The sequence below is a fragment of the Sardina pilchardus genome, chromosome 9 (assembly GCF_963854185.1).
Source record: "Sardina pilchardus chromosome 9, fSarPil1.1, whole genome shotgun sequence".
NCBI lineage: Eukaryota > Metazoa > Chordata > Actinopteri > Clupeiformes > Clupeidae > Sardina > Sardina pilchardus.
Genome location: NC_085002.1, coordinates 9,051,038 through 9,063,537, shown reverse-complemented (window position 1 = coordinate 9,063,537; position 12,500 = coordinate 9,051,038). Strand labels below are relative to the sequence as shown.

The following is a 12,500-nucleotide window of genomic DNA, read 5'->3' as shown; positions in this document are numbered from 1 at the left end:
GTGTGTGTGTGTGTGTGTGTGTCTGTGAGAGAGAGAGAGCATGTGTGTGTGTGTGTGTGTGTGTGTGTGTGTGTGTGTGTGTGTGTGTGTGTGTGTGTGTGTGTGTGTGTGTATGTGTGTGTGTGCGTGTGCGTGTGTGTGTATGTATGTATGAGTGATGTTAGGGTGCTGATAATGAGTGAATTGGAGCATAGTTGAGAGGGTGGAGCACGAGCACAAATGGGACTGAGCAAGCACTAAGGAAGCTCAATTACCCAAACAAACTGTAGATCCTGTGTGTGTGTGTGTGTGCGTGTCTGAGTGTCTGTGTGTGTGTGTGTGTGTGTGTGTGTGTGTGTGTGTGTGTGTGTGTGTGTGTGTGTGTGTGTGTGTGTGTGTGTGTGTGTGCATGCCTGTCCACGCTGCATTCCGGTTTTCTCACCCTCGTTCGATGGGAAACGCTGGGAAGGCTAGCAAAGAATTTCACGCAGCCCAAATCCCAGTGCCCATCTCCCCGCCTCCCCACTGCGATCCAACCATCCGCTATCCTCTCATGACAGCCTCTCTATATCCCCTCCATCTCTTGCCCTCTTTCTCTCACTCTCTCTCTCTCTCTCTCTCCCCCTCCAGCTCGTTCACTCCCTCTCTCCCTCTTCTGCTTCAGTTTCTCAACCTCTCTCTCTCTCTCTCTCCACCCCTCTCTCTCTCTCTCTCTCTCTTTCCCCCTCTCCCCTTCCTTGTACCCCCCTAGTGCCCCATTAGCTGTGAGAAGAGCTCACCCTGGAAGCGCTGACTCGACACTGTAGATCCAGCACTAATCATATAAACTACTTGCTCACTGCCGAGACCCCCATCTCCCCCCTCCATCTCCCCCCTCCATCACTCCCTCACTCACTCACTCACTCACACGCACAGCACCACCCTCCCGCTGGCTCACGCTAGCCTGGGACCCCTCGTCCACTCCGTCACGTTAACCACACGCGGTGGGGGGGATGGCGCAAACACGGAGAAATGAAGAACACCGTACGGGAACTAGTGGGCCCTGCAGACTGCTGTGTGCAATGCCGTCATGGGAAATAACAAGAGGAGTGCAGGGCAGCTCCAACGTCTGGGTTAGGATGATAGGTCTTACAGTATGTCAGACCTGTGGATTAGCACAACTACTCTTCAGTCAGGTAGATGAAGTGAAATTGACTGTTTGACTGTACAAATTGCACACACTGATTCCAAAGTCTCAATTCCACTTCAATTCAGCCTCATCCTACTGACACGTAGAATTTAGGAAAGACAGGGTGAGAAAAAGCATGCCGCACTCAGTGCACTGCAGACTGAGGTGGGTAACTTGGCTTGAGAAAGTAAGGCTTCTTTTTCACATGTACTTCTTAAAAGAACTCATGTTCCCTTGAGATCAAGGACATTAAACAAGATGATTCAAATTAGCACAACTCAGCTTGTGAGATCTGGATTAATGGAACAAGTACAAGCAGTACATTGCATGACTTTTACTTTCTGAAGACACTGTCTAGAATGTAAAATTTGCTCATTTTCCAGTGCCTATGCTATGACGATACTTCTAATGAGGAGGTTGGGCAGATGCATTTTTACTGTCCAACCTCATCTCCCTGTGTTACAGAGAAGTTAGGTGGATAGCAACACACTGTAGTCACCAATTGTCAGCATTTGGCCATCAAGCTTATGACCAATACTCGAACAAAATTGCTGCCTGAATTTGCTCCTCTTTTAAGTCCACTATTTAGTGATAGACCGTCACACAGGTTGTGCATGGCAGATGACTGCACATTTCACACACACACACACACACACACACACACACACACACACACACACACACCCGCACACACGACCCAAAGCCATATCCCACATTTTCTCTGACTATGCAGGGCTTAAAAATATTATGTCGGAAAATTTGAGTTAGGGTTGGGCAGCACAGGGTGGTGTCCAGTACTTTTCCTGTTAATACTTGGCTCCATAAATTGGAAACTCACTGGAAACTGAGCTTATAGCCACACACATGTTAACTTCTCAAATACTCTCTCTCTCTCTCTTGCTCATATTCTGAAGAGTGCACTACTAGACACGGATAATGCCTGTTCTGTTCTATTCTGACACAGACACATGTTTGCGCTTGTGTTCATGTGAGTCGGTGTTACTGTAATGTATGTATAAGGCTTAGTGTATAGAGCATTACTCAAACAATCTAACACTCTGCTAAGTCAGCTATATGCAGACCTCCTCTCATACAACCCTTATTTATCATGTGCGCTTGTTTGTGCTTGAAAGTGTTGAGTGAGCATGCCAAATGTCCCTTTGAATTCAAATCCACTGATTTATTGGGAATCAGTGTGCATCTCTACAATCCAAGGTCTTCTACTTTTTTGTCACAGTGTTCCATCGTGGCTCATAAGCACTGGAACCTGTTCAACTTTTTGGGGGGATGTTTGCACATGCTCTAAATACCAGCAACCTCAAAGGAGTTGCATTACCATTTAAGGTATACTCCCTACTGGCCACAATGGAGGCACAGGCTGACCTCCCTCTAGTTCCAGGCAGAGAGAGATGGATGACACACTACGCACACACACACACACACACACACAACTTCTCATTGCCTTGTGCTGGAGACGTAGGCGAGCCAGGGAGAACACTAGCAGACTAGCGACACTGCTGTGAGGGCAATGTGTACGTACACGCGCAGAGAACGCGCTCACACTCATTGTTGGCACATCGCCGTTAAGCTGACGGCCTATTGGAAGAATGACGGTTCGTAATTCAATATGACTGATGATGTAGTGATGTGCTGGATGCTTTGGCCCACGCTGAAATGAAAAAGCTCAATCACTCAGCACGGCGGCTCTCACCATAAAAGGACACAAGGTCATGGGAAACGTAATCACGCTTTTCTGTTCATACAGATGTGCCATGAAACAGGAAGTTTGTGACATTATATGACATGAAAGAGGAAACAGATATTTGTGGCATGCTGAACAGGAACTTTCAGTCAAACGAAACTCAAAAGAAGTTGCTTTGTTTCATTTCCTTAGAAATTGTAGATGGTGGTCTATCTATCTATCTATCTATCTATCTATCTATCTATCTATCTATCTACCTATGCAATTACTGCTTTAAAATGAATGAGATCATCATGTCCTGAGGCCACCCTCAGGGGTACAGGGGTACAGTACGTGTCTCTTCAGGGTAGGAATGAGAGCTGCTCCTGACTTACCCTCCAGGATGACCTCCTTGCCCGTCTTCTTCAGGGCCTGCACAGCTTCGTCATGAGTGGCCTCCCTCAGGTCGCTCCCATTCACAGACAAGATGGCGTCCCCCACGTACAAGGCCTCCGTCTGGTCTGCAGCCAGGCCTTTGAAGATTTTTGAGATGAGGATGGGCATTTTGTTCTCCTTCCCCCCTGTGCAGAAAGAACAGTTCCAGTTAAATGGAGAACATTTTGAATGCGGGATGAGTGCAGCAGAGCATGATTGACATCCAACCAAACTATTCAGATCGCCACCACGTGGCTATACAAGGCAAACATATACGGCTCCGGAATCCCGACGGTGTTACGGATCACTCCCATTTTTTTCAAATTGAATCGTTTCTTCCTTGGGTCATTTCTGACCTTCCCTGAAAATTCCATCGAAATCCCTTCATTACTTGTTGAGTTACCTTGCTAACAGACAAACAGACAAACAGACAGACAGACAGAGAAACAAACCCCGGCGAAAACATAACCTCCTTGGCGGAGGTAATAAACTGGCTGTTTCATTTCCTTTCACAAAGGCAGCCTCCGAGAGGCGTGATTGTCTGACTGCAAAACTCTTCCTTAAAAACGGCAGTTTCTTTTCTGCTCCAATTGAAGACAGTGACACTCACGGTATGTGCTGTTAATTACTTTTGTAGAATTTTCAATCAGTGCTAAGAGTTAACTTAATGCTGCAATAATGCATGATTTCATAATCCCATCGATAGTGGTATTGAACTAAAACATCTGATCGGCATACCAGAAGGCAACTGTGAGAAACATAAAGATTGACCAACCTTCAGACCAACCGCACATAGAATATGAAACATTAAATATGAATGTGAGACACTGTAGGTAAGAATATTGAAGATTACATTCTGAAAAATGATGATCCTGAATCACTTTGAACTTCATTTGACATTCAAAATCATTTTGCATAAGAAAAGTTCTTGAATTAATTTACTGTTTTTACATTTTCTTCAGGTTGTGACAATCCTCTGAAATCGGGAACAAATAAGGCTAATGTGAACAACTGTCAAAATGAGGAGAAGACATATGGCTCCTTTAAAAAGGACATTTCTTCATTTCTTTCTTTATTGCTTTCTCAGTGCGCTCTCAGAGCAGTTCTCTCTCAGGGACTGCATTCTGCTTACATCTCTCAATGACACAGACCATCAGAACGTGTCATGCAGTCATCTGGAATTAACAAAGGTCCCATCACCAATACCCATCCATTCGGTGGCATTGGATATTTCTAACAATAGAATCTTAAACGTAACGGTGGGAGATTTCAGAAATCTCTCAAACTTGAGACAGCTTTACATAGCAAAAAACAGCATATCAAAGATAGAGGATGGAGCTTTCAAGGACCTCGTTCACCTGGAAAGGCTCAGACTGGATACCAACAAGTTGAAAAAAGTGACCAGAGGCTGGCTACAGGGATTATTTAGCCTCTCAGTGCTACGACTAGAGAACAATCAAATTGGGTACATTGAATATTCAGCTTTTGTGTCCCTTTTGAATTTGACAAGTGTACATCTGGAAAATAATCAACTTAGACACCTTGCCCAAGTCAAGTCTATATTTCAATTACCAAATTTATTGGAGTTACTCATTGGACAAAACAAACTTTGGGATTTTGTGTCTCATAACCTGTCAGCAACACCTTTGCAAATACATAGGCTTGATTTGTCTTCAAATCCATTACAGACATTTCAGATTACAAACAACATATTTCCAAACCTCAAATACCTCGACCTCACCTCATGTGGTCGGTACTCGAGACCTTTCCAATGGATAGTTCAGAACCAAAGTTTTTTGAACTCCACAGAGATATTCAGTGTGGGTGGATTTCAAACATCTGAGGGGATGGTTGAAATCATACAAACTTTCAATTCCTCCCTAAAGACACTCTACATTAATCACTTAAAGACACCACATTTTGAACAATTTTTACAAAAGATCTGCACTCATGTGCAAAAATCTCTAACTTTAAAAAACATTAAGATCCCCTCATTAAGTGACCACTCGTTTAAACCTTGCCACCAATTGTGGGAAATATACCTTGGGCACAATAAAATGCATACTATCTCTTCACTTGCATTTGAAGGTCTGAATCAACTGCAAGCACTACGCGTGTCGAATAATCCAATTACTGTACTGAACAATATTCTAAATGTTTTACCTAATTTGAAACAACTTGATATGTCCTTTAACAAAATAATCCATCTGGCCTGTTTTGACTTCAGCAATATAACTCGGCTGTACCTTTACAACAATAACATCTTAAAGATTCAACCTTGCACTTTCAATAAACTTACCAAATTGGAGGTGCTAAAACTGTCTTCAAATAAACTTGTAAGCCTTGAAAACATTTTTAACAACAGTCTACCAAACTTGAAAGTGCTGGATTTAGAAGGAAATAAGATAAGTCACGTCACCTTTGAGGTTTTCAGTGGGCTGCGTTCTCTTGAAGACTTGATTCTTGCTAATAATCAGATTAAAAGTATTTCTAAAAATGCTTTCAAAGGACTGAAAAGTTTAAAAAGTCTTGACTTGAAATCAAACAAGATCAAACAAAAAACATTGCAAAATCAAGGCTTGTTTCTTGGTATGCCAAACCTAGAAGTTCTGAATTTGGCACGCAATTCAATATCATTTAGCAGCCAGGAACTACAACCACCATTCATAACGTTAACGTCACTGAAAACACTGTATATGTATAGTCAGAACATGCAAAACCTGCCGTCAAACCTGCTACAAGGCCTGAATTTATTATCTCATATTTATGGAGGGGATCTCAACCTTCACCATGTGCATCCTAACACTTTCAGTCACACTCCCAACCTTACATTCCTGGACCTCAGCAAGAACAAGTTGTCAATGGAAACTTCTTTATCTCCAAGGATGTTTCATCCTATCCCTGGATTATCGGAACTCTATGTAACACAAAACCAGCTTCCGTCATTAAACTTTCTACTTGGTGCGAACCTGTCTCAGCTCACAGTTCTTAAAGCCTCTGATAATCAGCTACAGGGAATTAACGAGACTTTGAACCAATCTCTTCCTCAACTGGCCTACCTCGACCTACAAAAAAACCCATTTGTTTGTGACTGTAGCAATAAATGGTTCTTGGATTGGGCCAAAAATGACAACTACCCTCAAGTGGCATACTTGAATAAGTACAAATGTAGCTATCCATCAGCCCTAAAGGGACAATATCTGGAACAGTTCAACACAGAGTTCTGCGACCTGAACTTCGAATTCATCTGCTTTGTCATCAACTCCTCCCTGGTGATTCTAACAATGTTGGTCTCCTTCTGTTACAACTTTCTGCGATGGCAGCTGGTCTACGCCTACTACCTTTTCTTAGCGTTCCTCTATGACAGCAGGAAACAGCAGAGGCAGCACCAGCAAGGCTTCCAGTATGACGCCTTTGTGTCCTACAACTCCCAGGACGAGTTATGGGTCCTCAGAGAACTGCTGCCCAATCTGGAAGCCGACCAAGGATGGAGGCTGTGTCTCCACCACCGAGACTTTGAGCCAGGCAAGCCTATCATCGACAACATAGTGGACGGCATATACAGCAGCCGCAAGACCATCAGCGTGATCACGCGCAGCTACCTGAGGAGCGAGTGGTGCTCCAGGGAGATTCAGGTGGCCAGCTTCCGGCTGTTCGATGAGCAAAACGACGTGCTGATCCTGGTCTTCCTAGAGGATATCCCAACCCACCAGCTATCTCCGTATCACAGGATGCGCAAACTGGTGAAGAAGCGCACCTATCTCACCTGGCCCAAGCCTGGGGAGGACACCAGTGTCTTCTGGCAGAAGCTACAAATGGCCATGAACACCAAGAAAGGTGAAAACCCTATTCTCTTGGGACAGGAGATTAGATTTCCTTGCCTTGCCTTCCCTGACCATGTAGCAGCTGACTGATATAAAATCTGAAGGAGCGAAACACCATACAATCTATATTTAAATGTGTATTGTATAAAGAAATTAAATCTGTATTATCTACTTTAAAAATACATGATCAGATGTTTTGATAGCTATCATATACTGTACTTTGCATTTGAAATATAATAACATTAATTAACATTTCTAATTATATTATCACTCTGTTTTTTTTACAAATCTGTTCAAATTAAGTAAATTGTTACACTGCTTATCTAAGGGTTTGTTTTGTGGTGTTTTATTATATTTGACCTACAGTGTATATATAAATAAACAAATATCGTTAACAACATTGTTGTAAGTTGTAAGCATAATTGTCTCCTTGTTTGGGTAAACATATATTACTACTAAGATAGAATATCATCAATTACATCACGATGGAAAATCAAGGGGACATATCCCACACACACAAGATAAAGCATCTTATGTAAAACAGTATAGCTAAATATTTAAGAAAACCAGCCAGGGAGGAGAGACTCCCATATGTAAGTGTTTAAGACCGAGTTCAACAAGCTGATAAATTCACTCTCTTCCACGTGAGGCTCTATAGTGTCAATAACGGCAAGAGATTGGGTGTCTCCCGAGTGAGAGATGTCTGGGAGAGCCGATTAAATCACATTAATTCCAAATCCGTCTCTGAACAACTGGCCTGCTGCTGGTGATTCATGAAAGAGACTGGCATTTTAATTCATGCTGTGCCTTTCCAATCCTGAGCTGTGCTGCCATAATAAAACCTGAAGGTGCCACACTGAATGTCATGTGCATTTCAATCACTACGTTAGTGGCTTGTGGTACACGTACACACACACACACACACACACACACACACACCCTCACTCACACACACACACACACACACACACACACACACACACACACACACACACACACACACACACACACACACACACACACACACACACACACACACACATACACACACACACCCTCACTCACTCACTCACTCACTCACACTCACTCACACTCACTCACACACACACACACACACACACACACACACACACACACACACACACACACACACACACACACACACACACACACACACACACACACACACACACACACACACACAAACACACACACACACACACACACACACACACACACACACACACACACTGCCCCCTGCTCAGAGCCAAGGGGATGTGCAACTCCTAGCCAGGGCCAGCATGACATTTGGTGGCTATTCATAAGGGATGTAAAACATATCTAAAGGTGTTAAATTAAGGCCGGAGATCATCCACGTGTGACCTTTATTGGCCTTATCAAGATGGAGGAGCTGATTTTCTTGGATGCCCAACCCAGATGCTTTCCTCAGCTCTGAATTTGGTAATTCAGCTGGACAAATAGAATTATATTTCAACGAACAATCAAATGATTTGCATCCTGGTTGGTAAACAAACGCTTCATTGTGGATTATATATACATGTATATTATATATATATTATATATATAGCCCTTCTCATCAGCTGAAAGTTGTGTACTTTTCTTGGGCAAAGGTGTACTTCTCCAGAACTGTGAGTGATGAATCTCTAAGCATACTGTGAACTCATCCGACTGAAGACTCTATGCATGGTTTATGTTTTGAAAACATGATTAAGCCATGACACTGTGATGGACTGTAACTGCATCTCTGCGTCATATAGCTCCAATCTGTTCTGATAGGTCCAGATGAACACACTGTACGTAAATCTTCTTTAGTGCTGCATGGCTCCAGGTGGTATGCCAACCGTATGCAGTTGAAAGAAGCCGAGCCAACATTATTCCATCAAGCCCAACAATAGTTTTCATTGGAAATGACAGCTTTTCATTAGACTCAAAAGCCTCCAAAAATATTAAATGAACATCTGGTGATTCAAAGAGGCTTGAAAAGGTGACCTTGAGCATTTTACATGGAACATTGCAATGTGCCACTGTGTGGCAGACAGGAACAATCAATGATGTATGCTTACTTCCCTTTTTACTGTTCAACATACACATTTATGTTTCAAGGAATAAGGTAAATCCACCTCATTTCGTAGACTTCCGAGACTTTCGAAACATCTTACGGTGCTGGCCGAGATCTTACAGTGAGCTAATTATGCATAAGCTCCTTTGTGCAGCCATTGCTCTGCACACAGCCGACCCCTGACCTTTCAAGAGCCTGGGCGACACACCAGAGACAGCGTCCTTAATCTACCCAGATACCAGTCTTCATAGTCTGACCTCACAAATGAGAGCTCAATCAATCAAGACTCTCCTAAAATGTCCTCTGATGTACACTGGACAGCCACACAAAGTCAGAGACACCACCTAGTGTTAGCATAATATCTTCTGCAACAAAGTTGAGAGCATATTCGACAGCTGTCCAGGAACTTACTGCGTGCCTGAACACAATAGCAAAGATGATGGGGATTATTTGTGTTGCCTCAAATTTCAACTCAGATTTACACATTGAGTTGTGGCTACCACCACCCACGTGCACAGATGATACCGCTAATATGTGACTTACAACCGAGCTAGTCCAACCTTTCAAAGTCAGAATAATCCTGTCGTGTGGAGGCTGCTAGTCAGCCAGCTGGACAAACATACTGGCATCTCTGCACTGTTCTTGACCTTTGAGATAAGGACAAATGAAGTCTAGGCTGACTAAGTGGATGGAGGTTAAATTAAATAATTCAACTGACTGTCAATATCGTATTTAATAGACATGCTGTATTTATTTTGCTCCTTTGTCAACAAATACTGCACTGTTCTTGACCTCTTAGATAAGGACAAACAATGTACTCAATGACCTATACATGGATGGAAGTGTATTGAAATACTTAAGTTGGCTGTCAACCGTATGGTGTTTATGTTACTTTGTCAAAAAGAAATCAGCTTATTTCACTGTTTATATCACAGATTTACTGTTTTGTTCACCACAAAATGACAGAAATAGGATTGTGTGGAAATAGATAGTGGAGCACTGTATGCGATGGAAAATTACTTCCCTTCTACCACTAGCCTATCTATACGATCTCAGTACTGCTGCATATAAAATATTATGTTTGTCACAGCTATCAGCTGCACTTGTAGAGAGGCAAGGGTAGACCAAAACACTGTAGCAAATGTACCCATGCAACTGCACTTTGGACTCAACAACACAAGGTCATATTCACCACTCACATATTCTTCCAATATCACCGCACCACAGTATCTCTCTCTCTTTCTCTCTCTCTCCCTCTCTCTTGCTGTCTCCCCACATGCAAGGGGTGGGCTCCCCTAAAATAAACATCGCCAGTCTCGCTTCTCTCCGCTCCCCTATTTGACAGCTCTCCTCTGAGGCCAATGACTATGCCAGGCAGGGTAGTTTTCTGGTCAGCTGTTGGTGTGGTGGTGTCAACTACCCCCTCCCTGCCAACCCCCCACCTTCCTGCCACCCCTGTGACGCCTCACCCAGCAGTGAGAGACTCTCCGTTGCGAGACTTTGCTACCACCCACACTGTTGATTTAAGCTCTCCTGTTTCACGTAGGGACGCAGCTGTCTTTTAACTGCAGCAGTGTCACCGTTCGGCCCCGTCTACACGCGACTTGAGCTCACTCCAGGCCCCCCGGTCTGGGCTCCTCTGGTCAAACTCCCTCGCTTCTCACTCCTCAGTCCTCACTCACTCATTTCTCATGATAAAATGGAGCGAGACCTTAAGAGATCTCACATTGGGGTGTGCTTGTCATATAAAACCATATAGGCTACGTCCCAAACACTGGTGTGCCTAAGGCTGTCTTGACAGTGTACATGGTGAAAAGGTTCTGCATGTTCAGCCTTACTGAGATGTCTAACATTAAATTACAGTAATCGAGTGAGCAGTTTGAGGCAAACAATAAGGGGCTTAATTTGAAATGTACAATCATATTCTCAAAATAGACACATTACACATAGCAAGACTGTATTGCTATTTCATCTGGATAAATGTCACCAGAGGATACATAGACCCAGAGCAGACAGACAGCCACACACACAGCCACACACAGCCACACACACACACATACACACACACACACACACACACACACACACACACACACACACACACACACACACACACACACGCACACTTTCTTTCTATCAAAAAAGCCTGGTATTGTGGACTATGTTTTTCAGGATGTTTGTACTGGGAGGTGTGGGAAAGTGATCTGTTCAGCACCTGTACACATGCTTTAAATACACACATGTGTGGAGACATGAGATGGAACTCATGTAATGTGACTAGATGGAGAGGTATGGCCTGATGAGTTCCTTACTGACCTGTCTGTATGCCCTCAGGGGACAAAAACTCATCCTCCCTGGCAGTCTATACATGACGGTTTCATTTAGCAAAGCTCTGGCTGGCGAAGTTATTTAAAGTTCAGTGAGACCACAACGATTTCACAATTTAGTCATAGTTTAGGAAGTTATCATTCAAATGTTTTTCAGGTGGATGCCTTGCTGAGAAATAAGCTTTCGCGACATTCTTCTACAAAACGTGAACTGATTTCGTTCTTGCATTACAGCCAAACTCTTGGAGGACTTTCTGTTCAGGACATGAGCTGCCCGACCGTCGATATTTCTACTCCTGCTTCCCACTTAGATTAAACAGGGCAACTTCCTCTACAGTCATTTTCGAGAGATGTCAGGGTATTCCAGTGATATACAGTTCGTTCGATAGAGAGAGAAATGACAAAACAGACTTGAACGGTCTTGAACAGAGCTTGACTAAGTTGTGCCGAACGAATGCTCCATTTTGTAGCGAGGACGTCAACTGAAGTTAACTCCTCACAATGAAGCGTGTCAATTCATTCGAGGACTTCATTCTTCTTACCTTTAATACTGATTCCCAGACCTCCTACGTCTTGCTTGGTCACGCGCACCGTGCGCTTTACGTTGGTGATGGTCTCCGGGACCGGAGACGAAGCAAGGTTGGCCGGGTCACCGTTGACTGCCCCGGCAGGCACCGGGGTGGGTTTCGTGGCTTCATCTCCGTCAACTTCTCCAGGAGTCAGAGTCAGTGTTTCGTCGCTTAAAGTGGCTAGAACACGGATCCAACGGTCCACGGTGATACGAAGTTCTAACAGTCCGCTTTTCTGTGCCTTCATCGCGGCAGCCATGTTCAACGCATTCCTGGAATACCACTTGACGAGCTGGCAGTCCTGTAAAGAGATAGGGGTGGGGAGAGATGCCAAGAGATACAGCCCCCTCCTCCAACTCTCTCTCTCTCTCTCTCTCTCTCTCTCTCTCTCTCTCTCTCTCTCTCTCTCTCTCTCTCTCTCTCTCTCTCTCTCTCTC

The 12,500-nt window shown here is 43.8% G+C and overlaps 2 protein-coding genes across 5 annotated transcripts in view; one reads left to right on the top strand and one right to left on the bottom strand.

Annotated features, from left to right (window-relative positions):
* snta1 (syntrophin, alpha 1) overlaps nt 1-12,364 on the bottom strand; it is a 29,461-nt gene extending 17,097 nt beyond the window's left edge. Inside the window, exons 1-2 of the mRNA XM_062545614.1 lie at nt 12,037-12,364; nt 3,224-3,409 (exon numbers count right to left, since the gene is read on the bottom strand). Coding sequence (XP_062401598.1) covers nt 3,224-3,409; nt 12,037-12,322 — 472 coding nt within the window. The 5' untranslated portion in view covers nt 12,323-12,364. The remainder of the gene's footprint in view (nt 1-3,223; nt 3,410-12,036) is intronic.
* tlr22 (toll-like receptor 22) lies at nt 3,795-7,407 on the top strand. 4 transcript variants are annotated; one of them, XM_062545611.1, is made up of 3 exons: nt 3,853-3,874; nt 3,970-4,096; nt 4,226-7,407. In XM_062545611.1, the coding sequence occupies exon 3, from the start codon at nt 4,283-4,285 to the stop codon at nt 7,175-7,177; it is 2,895 nt and encodes a 964-aa protein (XP_062401595.1). In that variant the 5' UTR covers nt 3,853-3,874; nt 3,970-4,096; nt 4,226-4,282; the 3' UTR covers nt 7,178-7,407. The 4 variants fall into 4 exon arrangements, with proteins under 4 accessions (XP_062401597.1, XP_062401595.1, XP_062401594.1 ...); XM_062545613.1 differs by lacking the exon at nt 3,970-4,096 and having other exon boundaries at nt 3,795-3,874; XM_062545610.1 differs by lacking the exon at nt 3,853-3,874 and having other exon boundaries at nt 3,889-4,096.
* Nucleotides 12,365-12,500: the final 136 nt, after the last annotated feature.

Bases quoted from the DNA above. Each gene is read 5' to 3' on its own strand.
- tlr22 (XM_062545613.1), top strand. From the start codon at position 4,283: ATGAGGAGAAGACATATGGCTCCTTTAAAAAGGACATTTCTTCATTTC.